The sequence below is a fragment of the Lynx canadensis genome, chromosome E1 (genome assembly GCF_007474595.2).
Source record: "Lynx canadensis isolate LIC74 chromosome E1, mLynCan4.pri.v2, whole genome shotgun sequence".
Lineage (NCBI taxonomy): Eukaryota > Metazoa > Chordata > Mammalia > Carnivora > Felidae > Lynx > Lynx canadensis.
In genome coordinates this window covers 35596594-35610892 of record NC_044316.2, presented here as the reverse complement: position 1 = coordinate 35610892, position 14299 = coordinate 35596594, and the positions used below count along the sequence as shown (strand labels likewise).

The 14299-nt window shown below is 53.9% G+C and overlaps 1 protein-coding gene across 1 annotated transcript; it reads right to left on the bottom strand.

The window, feature by feature from the left end:
• Positions 1-757: 757 nt before the first annotated feature.
• Positions 758-13228, bottom strand: PHB (prohibitin). Its single transcript, XM_030296008.1, has 7 exons — positions 13159-13228; positions 10728-10843; positions 9213-9374; positions 6822-6964; positions 6537-6653; positions 3158-3253; positions 758-1789 (listed from the first exon to the last, which is right to left on the bottom strand). Exons 2-7 carry the CDS (start codon positions 10813-10815, stop codon positions 1577-1579), a joined length of 819 nt encoding a protein of 272 aa, XP_030151868.1. The 5' UTR covers positions 10816-10843; positions 13159-13228; the 3' UTR covers positions 758-1576.
• Positions 13229-14299: the final 1071 nt, after the last annotated feature.

Here is a 14299-nt window from a genome sequence, read left to right as displayed (position 1 = left end):
GGGGGGGGGGGGGAGAGGAAATGCGGAATTCAGGTCAGAGACTGGCCTGCCGAGGTCTCTTGGGCAGCTCTCCTTGGCCAGGTGGTGAGCCCAGGGATTAAACTGAGCGCAGAGGGTAAAGCACAGCGAACGGGAGTGCTCCCCACCACTGCTGTTTCCGCGTCTAGTTCCTAGAAGGATTTCGGATGGGTCACTGGCTCGTTTCTCAACAGTCGGTCGGCTTTCCCTCCCCACCATCCAAAATACATCCGACTTGGCCCCCTCAAAGACCAAGTCCTTTCTGCATCAAAGCAAAACAGAGTAAGCAACACAAACCGACCTCAGAGCAACCTGGGGCCATCGGAACACAAAAACATAAAAAAGCGAACTCACGCGCAAGGAAGGCAACTGCACGCGCGTAGCACGTGACATCTGTCCGCTGCCAACAGGCTGGTGGGCAGGCCTATGGCTCCCAGTCAGAAATGGGGGGGGGGGGGTGGTACCAAAAGCCACGGGGGAAAAGTGAACTGATCTGCACCCACGTGGCCTCCGAAGAGCCCATCTCATGACCACCCCTCACCTGGCACGACTTGAGATTCATTTCATTTCAGGCGGGGGACGGATCTGGGACACAGCCCAAGGTGGTGCTTTCTGAAACCGAAGCATTTTCTGCCTCGCTGGAGAGTCTGTCCCAGCTGGCGACGCACACACGTGCACACGCCAACTCTAGAATGCTCGGTTCTGATCCCACGGCTCCCACAAACAGAACCACAAACCCTTTTTAAGACCGGGCTGGAAGGCCTGGGTGTCATTTATTGACGGCAATTTACACACATTCGCTTTCTTCCCAAGGTCGCCTCCTTCAAAGCGCAGGCACAGAGCCCTCGAGAAGGGCAGTCTCTGGACGAGGGAGCCAGGAGCACAGGATGCACGTCTTTGGCAGGCACGTTCGGCCCCCGGCAGGATGCAATCCTTCAAGCTGGAATCCGTCGGGTGTCCTGAGACACCGAGGTGGGGGGTGGACAGGAAGCCTTCGGCCGGACTCACATCTCAGTCCAGGCCCGCTCGCTCGCTGTCCAAGCCCGTCCCAGTTGCAGGACCCTGGGGGGGGGGGGGGGGGGGGCAGCGAATCAGGCCCACCCACCGTCACAGGGGCAGATTCTTCAAGCTGTTCACACCTGCTTCCGCCGGCCCCACAGTTCCCACAGTTCGAGAGCATCAGCCTTACGGCAAGAGACAGATTACTTCCTCTCTGACCCTCCCTGGCACCTCTTCAGCCGGGCCTGTGTCGGAACCGCCGGAAAACACGGAGACCCGTGCTGTGCACGACAGCCCTTTCTTCTGCCCCGGGCTGCGTAGGCACTTGGCAATCTGGGGGGAGGAGGTGGCTCAGAAAGTGGGTGGAAATGGGAAGAATGAGAAAGCTTCGTCTGCTAGAGTAATTAGAGATCTGAAGCGATTCCACTTTATTTCCTTCACTTTAAGCCAATCATGAAATTTCACAGTGATTTCTGGGGCAGGGGCAGAAGGACGGCGGTGTTCAGAATCCTCGGGGCTGTGGCCCAGGCGGCCCGAGGAGGCGCGGGCCGGGCAGGCCTCACTGGGGCAGCTGCAGGAGCACGGACTGCCCGGCCGGCAGGTAGGTGATGTTCCGGGAGCGCGAGAGCTGGTAGGCGATGTCCTCCGCGGCCTCCAGCTTGCGCAGCTCGATGAGGCCGTCGCCCGCGGTGGCGAGCGAGTTGGCGATCAGCTCGGCTGCCTTGGAGTCGCCCTCGGCAGAGATGATGGCCGCCTTCTTCTGCTGCTCAGCCTAAGAGAGTGGGGGGGTGGGGGGGAACCAGGATCACACTTGAGGGTGCTGAACGGCGGGCAGCGGCCTCAGAAGGACTCGGCGAGGCACCCTCACCGGCTCCTGAAGGAACTCTGGGAATCTCCCTCCTCCTCCTCCTCCCCCTCCAGGTGGGGTCAACAGGCACGTGCACCCAGTCCTCCGCTTTCCTGCAATGCAGCGCCACCTCTCATGGTTGCAGGGCTCTCTTTCTGTTGGCTGCGCAAGTATCTGTCTTATTTCAAAATTCTCGTTAACGTCAACGGCAATCCAGTCCGGCCACCTTACTCTGAGCCAGGAGGATCCAAGCCGCGGAAGACGGGAGGGAGAAAAAAAAGGCAGAACCCACCCTCAGGCTCACCTTTCCCTCCAGCCCCAAGTCGAAGGGACTTTCATCAAACAAATGAGATCTGTTTGATGAAAACAGGACAGCTGGGGAGGAGCAGCACGTATGCGTGACGGGCCCTAGAGTCGCCCCTGAGCTAAGCTGGATCCTGACCGGGAGCCCAGGCAACCAACTGAATGAGATCTCCGAGGCTCTCCCCACCCGTTATTAGCAGGGTGACATCGATCAGCGGGGCACAACCTGTCCGAGGTCACGGGAGGCGGGTACCGTGTCAGCAAATGTTAAATGAGCACCTAATATTTCCAGGCATGGTCTTAGGCGTGTTCTAGGCTCTGGAGATTAGTGGGTGGGGGGGCGGGCAACAAAGTTCCCGTCCACGTGGAGTTTACACTCTCTAAAATCAAACGCTGGCCACCAATACATCTCTCTACCTTGATTCAAAGGACGAAGGCTTCTTGGGTTAGGACTAACCCGAGAAAAACCAGCAGCGGCGGGGGGGAAGCAACAGCAAGAAATAAATACACGTCTGCAAAGACCAAACGAGCAGGCTGCTAGGCAACTATCTCCTGTCCCACCACACTCTGGCACATCTGGATGGACTTAGGGCCGGAAAAAAACTTCAGTGACGATAGTGCATCTGGCCCAACATCTGATCCTTTTCGCTGTCAGCTTTCACTTGTGTAACCACGGTTAAAAACGACTTCTCAGTGAAGCTGAAAATATTCCAGGAGAAAACATTTTTATTGGGAGGAGGAGTGTTTTTGATCTTAGGGGAAGTGGGAGAAAAATTACCCTTCGGTGACTTCGGAACCTAAGTTCACATATCCCTGACTAGCCCCCAAAGACTCTGGAACCAATCGTAGGAGTGCGGTTCCTTCAATCCCCTTCCGAGGATCCCGGAAAAAGAGATGACAGATGATGAGTTTCCAGGCCACCCAGCAAACGGGGAGGCTGAGCACAGGAGAAAGGGGAGAGAGGCCCCTGCCATCTGGTTGAACACTCACCTTCTCCACCACAAATCTGGCCCTCTCCGCTTCCTGCTGGGCCACCTGTTTGGCCTCTACTGCTTCTGTGAACTCCTTCCCGAAGGTCAGATGCGTCTAAGGGGACAGAGGGAGCGCGAGATGAGGCGGTGGAATTGTTCAGGCAGCGCTGCCGCGAGGCCCCCGTGGCCGCTGGAAGGAAGGGGCCAGGAATGGCTCTAGCAGCTGGAGGCCTCTGTGAGGCCAGAACGCCCTTCCACCTCCACATCCGGGTCCACACCGAGGGCACACCCCGGAAGCCTCGGCTGCCTCGACGGCTCCCGCACGTCATTGTCACCCTCGGCGAGGAGATCTGAAGCAGACAACCACCCGTGGGCACCAGAAGGCACCTACTCAAGTGACCACCTCCCAAGGGGAGGAGGCTGCGGGTTCTAGGACCCCCGTCCTCCGACTAGGGCCCATCCTTTGGTGGCCTGTTGGAAGCCCCCAGAGAGGCCAGATGGAAAACTGAGCCCCTGAGAGTGAAGGAGGCAGCCGGTTCTCAGGGATTCAAGGGCGTGATGCTCTCCGCTTATGGATTAACCATCCCCGTCTTTCGCACGGAAGCCCCACCACCAAACAGGAAGAGGGTGAAAAATGGTGGAACGCGAATCACGGCATTCCCTATGTGTGAGCGCTTCTGGTAAAGGGTTTAGGAGGGAAGGCAGGTAAAGCTATTGCTTAGGGTGAGGGCTTACAATGGACTACCCACAGACCTTCCCTAAGAACACGTACAACCGAGACTTGGCTGAGGCGACGGTCTGCAATGACGGCAGAAGACAGTGGGAACAGAGCTCAACTCTTAATGCCGAGACTAGAGCGACTTACTTATTATTTAACCCACGTTTTATTAAAAAGGAAGAAATAAAGGGAAGAACGGCACTGGTTTTGCTACCAAATTCTATTTGTTTCATCCCCTCCTCCCACCCTCCCAACCTCTGCTTTTAAAAAAAGGAGGGGCGCCCGGGGGGGCTCGGTCGGTTGAACGTCTGACTTCGGCTCCCGTCATGATCTCACGGTTTGTGAGTTCGAGCCCCACGTCGGGCTCTGTGCCGACGGCTCGGAGCCTGGAGCCTGCTTCGGAATCTGTGTCTCCTTCTCTCTCTGCCCCTCCCCAACTTGTGCTCTGTCTCTCTATGTCTCTCAAAAAATAAATGCAAAAAAAAAAATTTTTTTTAATTAAAAAAAAAGGAAAAGCAGGGGCGCCTGGGTGGCTCAGTCGGTTGAGTGTCCGACTTTGGCTCAGGTCACGAACTTGCGGTTCGTGAGCTCGAGGCCCGCATCGGGCTCTGTGCTGGTGGCTCAGAGCCTGGAGCCTGCTTCGGATTCTGTGTCTCCCTCTCTCTCTGTTCCTCCCCAGCTCGCATTCTGTCTCTCTCTCTCTCTCAAAAATAAATAAAGATTAAAAAAAAAAAAATAAGAAAAAAGGGAGAAACATAAGCAGCTCAACACTTCTCCTCGAGAGTAAATCCTAGTCCCGCTGCCTTCCCCAACTTGTAACGCTCCTCACTCTTCCAACTGCAGCTGTTCTACTCTGCCTGTTCCATTTCTGGACTCGTGTTCAAAGCCCGGGGAAGAAAACGCGGTCCTGAGAAATTTAAAATGAAATGTGTAACTAAGGAATAAAGTTCCTTTCTAAAAGGGCCAGGTGAGGGCAGCAAATCCCCCCCGAAATCTAATTTTCTCCTCACACCTCTTAGATATGGTTTCTTGTGGTCAGCCCGCATTTCCCCCGAATGGAGTATGTGGTTAAAAGTCTAGCAGAACGCCAAGCTTCTCCTTAGGTTTTGACTTAGCACTGCCTCACAGGCGAGGCGTTTAGGTTAACAGTAGGTGGGAGCTGCTGGGGTTAGAGGGGAATGGCTGCAGCCTGGCATCCCGCCAGCAGAGGGAGCCCGCAACTGAAACAAGGGGGAGCGGGGCGCCCCGAGGTCAGTGCTGGGTGTCTGGAGAGCAGGACTGTTTAAACAGCTGCACAGACGCCGAGAGGGAAACGGCGCCTTTCCCTAGCGACGCACAGGAGAACGAACAGGAAACCCTCTACCTCGCCACCCGAACAAATCACTCCCAGTGATTTTTCCCAGGGCATCTAGAAACACGACCCCTTCCCCATCACCCTCCTTGATCTGAAATGCTATCCTGCCTGTATTGCTTTCTGAGTCATGGCATTCGGTGTCGTATAAATACACGCACTCTACGGTCCCGAGAGGATAACTTACACCTCAGAGATGTCCCCTGCGCCCCATACCGGGCTTTGGGGAACAGAACCATTCATTCACGCTCTATCCCCTTTCACCGGGGGTTCCCAGAGCCCACCTCACTGAGCTTCAGACCCTAAATGTGAGGACATCCCAAGGGGTCAGGCTGGGAGGTGTGCACTAGGGAGGAAAACTGTGAGCCTTCTCTAGTCTCGCTAGGCAGCTTCTTCCGGCATCCAACAGGGTTAACAAGACACTACTTCTCAGGGAGCTCTGGGGAACACTCACAGTTTGGAGGAGGTGAAAAATCTAGTGGTTAGGGACCCTACCATTGGGTAGGGCTAGAAGTCAAAAGAAAAATGGGGGGGGGGGGGGGGGCCTGGGTGGCTGAGCCGGGCGAACGTCCCAACTTCAGCTAAGGTCATGATCTCACGGTTCGTGGATTCAAGCCCCTCATGGGGCTCTGTGCTGACGGTGCGGAGTCCACTCGGGATTCTCTATCTCCCTGTCTCTCTGTGCCTCCCCGGCATCATGCTCTCTCTCAAAAATAAGTAGGAAAAGGAAAAGGAAAAGGAAGAAAAGGAAAGGAAAGGCAAGGAAAGAAAAGGCAAGGAAAGAAAAGGCAAGGAAAGAAAAGAAAAGAAAAGAAAAGAAAAGAAAAGAAAAGAAAAGAAGAAAAAGGAAAAGAAGTATGTGTGTGGCAGAGGGAAAGGAAAACAACTCTCATCTGAAAATAAACCCACGGAGACCGTCTCACAGTCGAGAAGTTTCCATGTTTTCTTTTTTTTTTTTTCTTTTTTTAAATTTTTTTTTTTTCAACGTTTATTTATTTTTGGGACAGAGAGAGACAGAGCATGAACGGGGGAGGGGCAGAGAGAGAGGGAGACACAGAATCGGAAACAGGCTCCAGGCTCTGAGCCATCAGCCCAGAGCCTGACGCGGGGCTCGAACTCATGGACCGCAAGATCGTGACCTGGCTGAAGTCGGACGCTTAACCGACTGCGCCACCCAGGCGCCCCAAGAGAAGTTTCCATGTTTTCAAGTCGCCTGTCTGGGCACGTGGAAGGCAGGACCTACTAGCGTCCACCTGGAAATGGGGCCAAGCACCTGAACAAGAACCGCAGCCCCTCCCTCGCAGGCTCCCCCCCCAACAAGCATCTTACCAAGGACACGTCATCCAGGATGAGCCCAAAGGTTGCTGCTCGCTCTGTGAGGTCATCGCTCACCTGCCTGGAGACCAACTCTCTCTGGGTGATCAGTTCCCCGGCATCGAAGCGAGCCTGGTTCCAAGGGAGGGCAGAGGGGGCCCGGTGAGGATGGCGATGAGGAAGCAGAGAGGGCAGGAGGGAAAACGACGAGCCACATCCCAAGCCTCCCGCCACCGCGCTCTTCCTGGCACCTGTCTATCTCTGGGGGACCGCACTCTAGGCTGAGGCCCCGTCACTCACCACCACGGACTTGAGGATCTCCGTCGTGATGGACGGTAGCACCCGTTCATCGTAGTCCTCCCCGATGCTGGTGAAGATGCGGGGAAGCTGGCTGGCGACTGGCCGGAAAAGGATGCGCAGGGTGATGTTGACATTCTGTAAATCTTAGGGTAGGGGACAAAGGCCGGAGTTAGCGATCGAAACCACTCCTATGTGACCCCTCCTACCCCAAGGGTGCCACAATTGCTGCGTCAAGTTGCTGATTTTAAGACCCTAGAGGGCAGGGGCCCCTACGCACAGCTTCCTGGTTAGCGAACCCAGCAGAGCCCCGGAGTCAGGAATTCTTAAAGGTTCCTGGGGAGGACAGCTTCTCAGTCCGTCCTGAATGCATGTCCTCTGATAAAAGCAATTCCGAGTACGTGCGTGACAGGTACCGCGGGACAGTGGAACAGTGCGTGTTTTAATGAAACAGGCCAATGCCAAGAGTTTTAGCGTGAAGCCTTTCCAAGGCCCCACTCAGGAGTCTGCCCTGGAGAGGTTCTCGTGGGCCCAGCGGAGACAGTCCACTCTGGCTGGACCGGCAGTCAGTCCGAAGGCCTGGGCTGCAGTCCCGTCCTGTTTACTAACTGTGTGACCTCAGCCTTAGCCAATCTCAGCTTATCTCCTGGTCTGTAAGAACGGGGGGTGATTTCATCTGCCTTCCAGGAACGCTAGGGGAAAGCGAAGGAGAAATCAGACAGGACAGCGCTGGGTCAAATGCAAACAGATGGAAGGGGTTATCGGACTCATCTGGAACATGCTTCTCGTGACCTGATCCAGGCGAAGGGGGGGGGCGGGGAACAGGGGGCACAACATTAATTACAACGTCCCCTGACAGCTCAGGCCTGCCCAAGGCTAAAGCACGGTCAGCTTGCTTGCGGTCCTCAATGACACGGACGCACGGGGAAGTTTTGACCCAGCCACCCAGGGAAGCGGGAGATGCACACACTCCTGATTTCTGGAAGTTCCTATCAACAGTTCTGAAGACGTCCTTACAACGCGTCCTTACAAACAGGTGCCGCACAACAGCGAGCGCAATCCCTAAGAGGTGGGAAGTTGAGAGCTACGCTTTTAAGTTAAAATTATACGTTTCTCGATTAACCCCACCCTTTGATCTCCCTTTTGTAGGACGCGAGCCAGACCCCGTAGCCGCGAGCTACAGGCCAGGTTGCGAAATGCCAACTGACCTGTCCCCTCCTCTGCCCGACACAGGTCTCTCGCTAAAGTCCCAGCTCAAGCTAAGGTCCTCTCGGGAGCCTGCGCAGCCACCTGTGGGGGCGAGCTGTTTTCTTCTCCACTCGCCTCCACCCCATGCCCTTGCCTGCAGGACAAGCCACGCTTACCGTAACTGTCTGTCCACACGTCTACATCCCTAGCGACACTGAGCTCCCCAGGGGCCCCCGCTTTAGTCACCTCTGAAATCTCCGCACCACCCCCACCCTGCGACCCAGCCTGACACCTGGCACGGTCACCGTAAGCACACATCGGCCAGGGAATGGCACCCAAGGCCTCGAGTGTTCCCCAGATAATAAACCCAGCAGCCACACGACCCTCACCTTTCGCCGTGCAGAAAGATCCCTGCTATTCTGTTTACTGCCTGGGCACCCCTGTGGGTAGGACGGCAGGAGAGCAGTGAGGGCAATTCGTTTGGGGCTCGCCGGGAACCCAGCGGCATGCCAGACACAGGAGACCGCCCTCAGGGACCCGGCCCCAGCCCGTGGGAGGCCAGCACTGCTGGAGACAGAGGCCCTGGAGAACAAGGCCAAGGGGAAGCCGGCTGTGAAGGCACAGGGGATGGCTGGAGACCGGCTGACATCGTCACCCTGGGGAACGAGAACTGACCGGAAGGGGTGACTGACGGAGCAGAGGCACATCCGGCATATTCTTTAAGACTGGAGCGCTCCGTGACTCTCGAAGTCTATCTTTGTGGATCTCCCTAAATTTGTACAGCTGTCTGTGCGCTGTACATATTTCTCTGAATCCGTGTTAAAATCTCTCCAGGAGGAATTTACAAGGGAGTTCTCCGGGGAGGTCTGGCCTCTTCTGGATCCTACGGTAACCCTTCCACACGCTACCTCGCGGGACCCACGGGCAAGACTCACCTTTTTTTTTTTTTTTATAAATACTCTGCTTAGCATTCTTTTTTTTTTAATTTCTTCTTTTAACGTTTTATTTATTTTTGAGACAGGGAGAGACAGAGCATGAACAGGGGAGGGTCAGAGAGAGGGAGACACAGAATCTGAAACAGGCTCCAGGCTCTGAGCTGTCAGCACAGAGCCCGACGCGGGGCTCGAACTCACGGACCGCGAGATCATGACCTGAGCCGAAGTCGGCCGCGTAACCGACTGAGCCACGCAGGCGCCCGAGACTCACCTTTGCTACCAGTGATAACTGGCACGTTACGCGGTCGAGAGCGGCAATCAAAGATGATAGGTTTCTGTACCCAAGGGATGAGGAAGTGAGTCCCTTCTCCCACCACAATGTCCTGCACTCCACGGAACCGGTCAAAGATGACAGCTCTGTGCCCAGCGTCCACTAGGAGTGAAGGAGAACAAGACAGAAAAAAAAATCCCTTTGCCTCTTAACCAAAAAGGCTACCTCTGAAAGCTCCTTGGCGCTTTCTTGTTATTTTTTTTTTTAAGTCTCCCCTCCCCCGGCTCCATCTTGCCACACTTCTGCCTCTAGAGGCTTCCACGCAGCTCCAGAACTCAGCCATCCCTTCCCACCCCACGGTCTTCCCAAGGACTCTGGTAAACAGGATCAATTCCTCAGCATCCTTTCCCTGGAAACTGGCGGCCGCTGTTCCGATTAACCATCCCACCCGCCAACACGTTTCCAGGAAATCACCTCCCCAAACTTCGTTCCCAAACTCACCAAGGTCTTTACCGTCCCATCCTGGTTCCAATTTAAGCCAGTGCTCCCAGAAGCTGCACCCTAACCTAGCCACGGAACCCCTAACATTTGGAAGGTCCCACTCTTTCCAAGGGCACAGTTTCTCTCAGGCTTTAAGGATTTCTGGGTTCAGAGAGAAATCAGTGACGGTGATTACTCTCCAGTTGTGCTGCGGACATCAGAGCATAAAGCAGCGCCGTTTAAACCAAGTTAAGCTTTTCTCGTCGGCGGCTCTGTGTCTCTGCCTCAGGAGACTTCAGAGTTGCTCCAAAGATCTTCGCTCTAGACTTATCCTCCTCTTGCTAGATAGTCACGCATGAGGGAGGTCCATCTATCGCCACTTTCCAATCACGAAAGCTAGAGACTACCGGAGTTGGAGGGAGTCCTAGACATAAACCAGTTTCGTCCTATTGCTTGACCAATGAAGAAGCTGAGGCCTGGGGCGGGAGTTGGGGGGGGGGAGGGGATGGCTCGCCTAAGGTCGCACAGGAAAGCAGACAAAAAGCCAGCGGGAGCCCCTGTCGCGCTGTTAAAAGCTGGGCGATGCGCCTCAAAAGGTATTTTGTCTGGAACGACCCAATTGCAGCAGAGCCAAAGATCCAGCTCCAGACAAGGTCACCGAAGGTCTAAAGCCCTCGCTGGGTTACTTCACACGCGGCCGAGGGATCCAATGAGCTCTCTCCACGGGGTCTCCTGTGAGACCCCGACACTCGGCCGCAGCGTCACTTCAAACCAACAAGAGTAGCTGGAAATGTCCGACCGGCACGTGGTCTGGGAGGCTCTTTGTGAACAAAGGCTCGCAGAGGACCTGCGGCCACGAGGGCAGAGGATCTAGTGACAAGGCAACCGTATGGTGTGGGATGGCAGGTGAGCCCCCCCCTTGGTCTCACACACGTTCACAGTCAACAGCCGCCATCACAAGTGTGACACGGGCCACGCAGGCCAATGGAAATCCGGCAAAAGGCAGTGCCCCACCACCACCCCTCGGAGCCTCACCATTATACAAGGCAGAGTTCACCACTCCTCCTGCCACGGCTAAGGCCAGGCCGAACTTGCCGATGGACTCAAACACTTTGGCAGCCATGTCGCCTCCTGCTGGACCCCACTCACACCTACGGCGGGGGGCGGGGACAAAACAAAACAGCTTGATCCCGAAATCCGTAAGAGAAAGCCCTCTCTGAGGCACCATATTCACTTCCCAGGCGGGCTCGCTATTTATTTCTCCACTCTTGAGAGCTCAAAATCACGCACTGAAGGCCACCTAATAAATAACTCTAGAGCCTGGAGAAGTGTACTATCAATTCTTCTGCTTTAAAATTTTTTCCATCTCTGGGGCGCCCGGGTGGCTCAGGCAGTTAGGCGGCCGACTGTTCAGCTCGGGTCATGATCTCACAGTCCGTGAGTTCGAGCCCCGCGTCGGGCTCTGTGCTGACAGCTCAGAGCCCGGAACCTGCTTCGGATTCTGTGTTTCCCTCTCTCTCTGTCCCTCCCCTGCTCATGCTCTGTCTCTCTCTGTCTCAGAAATAAAAACATTAAAAAAAATTTTTAAATTTTTTCCATTTCTTGGGAATGCAAGCTGGTGCAGCCACTGTGGAAAACAGTATGGAGGTTCCTCAAAAAACTAAAAATAGAACTACCCTACGACCCAGGAATAGCACTATAGGTATTTATCCAAGGGATACAGGTGTGCTGTTTCTAAGGGACACGTGCACCCCCATGTTTATAGCAGCGCTATCGACAACAGCCAAAGTATGGAAAGAACCCAAATGTCCATCGAGGGAATGAATGGATAAAGAAGATGTGGTATATATATATATACACACACACACATACACAATGGAGTATTACTCGGCAATCAAAAAGAATGAAATCTTGCCATTTGCAACTACGTGGATGGAACTGCAGGGTATTATGCTAAGTGAAATTAGTCAGAGAAAGACAATTATCATATGAATTCACTCATATGAGGACTTTAAGAGACAAAACAGATGAACATTAAGGGAAGGGAAGCAAAAATAATATAAAAACAGGGAGGGGGACAAAACAGAAGAGACTCATAAATATGGAAAACAAACGGAGGGTTATGGGAGGGGGTGTGGGAGGTGGGATGGGCTAAATGGGTAAGGGGCACTAAGGGATCTACTCCTGAAATCATTGTTGCACTATATGCTAACTAATTTGGATGTAAATTTTAAAAAATTAAAAATAAAATTAAAAAAAATTTTTTTTTCCCATTTGGGGACTGGGGCACTTGATTCAATAATGGGAATGAGACGTGGGCCTGACACCCACGGAGAACTCAGCACCACACTAAACCACCCTCCCATTTCCTGGGCAAGCAAGCCCCAAGACAAAGGCTTGCTTTGTGGTTGGTTCTGTGCAATTCTGGTTTGGAAAAGTAACTCCCAGAATGCGCTACATGGTGATTCCAACAGCAAAAGTAACAGTAACAGCTAGCTTTTATATCAGGAGGCAGTCTTCGAATGGCAATTATTTAATCCTCACACCGACCCCTATGAGGGAGGTTATTACAGATGAGGAAACTGAGGCACCCAGCAAGGTTACAAGAGGAGACTAAGATCACACAGCTCTTTAGTGGTGGAACCAGGATTAGCACCTGGAGGTCTAATCCTGGAAGGCACAGCTTAACACCTCACTGTTAATATGGAAGCGGGAGGTGGGCGACATTCTGGGACCAAGATACCAGAAGAACCAAAGGAGCAAAAACGCTCTCCATAGCTGCATTGCAAGGGAGAACCCTGGAAGAAGTGGGAGGGCGGGGCTGAGGCGGGGTGGGCGGGAGCCCGACTGACCTAACTGGAATCTACTCCCGCACTTAATTTTTTTCTTAATTTCTTTTTAATGCTTATTTATTTGAGGGGGAAGCAGAAAGAGAGGAAGGCACAGAATCAAGAGCAGGCTCCAGGCTCTGCGCTGATAGCACAGAGCCCATGTGGGGCTTGAACCCACGAACCCCGAGATCATGACCTGAGCTCAAGTCGGACAACCAACGGACTGAGCCACCCAGGCAGGGCCCTCCCCCACCCCGCACTTAACTTTTTAATGCCCCGCCCCAGCGTCGTCGTCCACTTCAGATTCAAATCCTCCCTCCCGCCCGGCAAGACCTCAACTCCCGAATCTTCCTTGATCACTCCCCGCGCATTTCCGTTTTCCTTTCCCGAGGCCAAGACACCCAGTCCCGACCTTTCCATTTCTAATACAGCTTCTGGATTGTTCCTCACCCCGCCCCCATACACACCTTCCTCGCTCGACGCAACCCCCGCTGGTCCCGGGGTCACACCCTCTCCCCTCCAACACGAGACGGACCCATGCACGCACCCCACCCGCCCAAATTGTGAACGAGAACGCAGCGGGGAGCTGCAGAGACGCCCGGAACGCGGCCGGAGCCGCTCCCCTCCATTCTCACCTGCTTCCACTCTGACCTCCACATGAATTCCCCAGCCACACGTACCACGCATGCGCTGCTCAGCTCGCTCTCTTCCCCGCCCCCTTCCAAGATCCGGGCCTCCGATTGGTGGGGGAGAGCGCTGTGCGTTCTGGGAAGGGTGGCTTTCGGCCTGACCCCCCCCCCCCCCCGTTCCCCGGCTCTTCCCAAATGAACTACAATTCCCAAAATGCCATTCGGTGTCTGGCCCGCGCTGAAAAGCCTTTCCTCTCTGGTGGTAAACACGGAGGGGTTGTCGCAAAGCCTTTTGGGGGCTGTAGTTTCTTGGGGTTACATGCACGTGCCTGTCTAGAACCTATGCTAGAACCTGCCAGGAGATGGGCCCTAGGGCCCCGGAAAGAGTGGCTGGGCGCGCGGCCGGTGGCAGGGATGGGCTGGGGCAAGTTTACAGCTCGTGAAGGAGGACGGGTGAGCACCTTGGAGAGAGTTGTGGTGAGATAACTGGCGGGCTGAGGGACCTGGAGGGAGGCAAATGGGGCCATCTTTCCAAAGTCCTTCCAGGAAATGCCCTGAGTCGTGGGACGTCAATTGCCAGAACCAGAAAGAAACTTAGAACCATCTGGACTAGAAAACGTGGACTAGAGACCGGAAGGGATACATTCAGGGTCATGCACTGATTTAGTCAAGGGGCCCGCTTTAGAGTCGGGGCCTCTTGGACACAATACAAACTTATATGGAAAAGTTGCAAGAATAATACGAAGAACACATAAGTCCTTTATTCAAATTCATCTGTTGCTAACATTTTGCTCCATTTGTTTTTATTTGTTCTCTCCCTGTCTCCTCCCGTCTTCTCTCTGTATTTTCTAAGAATAGGGGCCTCCTCTTACATGATTTAAGTAAGTTTATCCTCTGCGTTCCAATTTTATCCATTGACCCGATAATGAACTTTGTAGAATCTCCACACACACCCACCCCCATACAGGATGCAGTCTAATATTAGGTACGGTATTTATTTCTCATGTCTCTCTCATCTCTTTTAATCTGAAAAGTGTCCTCAGCCTTCCTTGTATTTTATTAGGTTAAAACAAACAGAAAGCGTATTTCTCATTTTGGGTTTGTCTGTTGTTTTTCTCATGATTAGACTCAGGTTTTGCATTTTTAA

Coding starts and splice junctions, on each gene's coding strand:
- PHB (XM_030296008.1), bottom strand. CDS start 10,815: ATGGCTGCCAAAGTGTTTGAGTCCATCGGCAAGTTCGGCCTGGCCTTA. Junction 9,375..10,727: donor GAACTCTGCCTTGTATAATG/GTGAGGCTCCGA, acceptor CTTCACTCCTAG/TGGACGCTGGGCACAGAGCT. Junction 3,254..6,536: donor TCCTGGATGACGTGTCCTTG/GTAAGATGCTTG, acceptor CTGTCCCCTTAG/ACGCATCTGACCTTCGGGAA.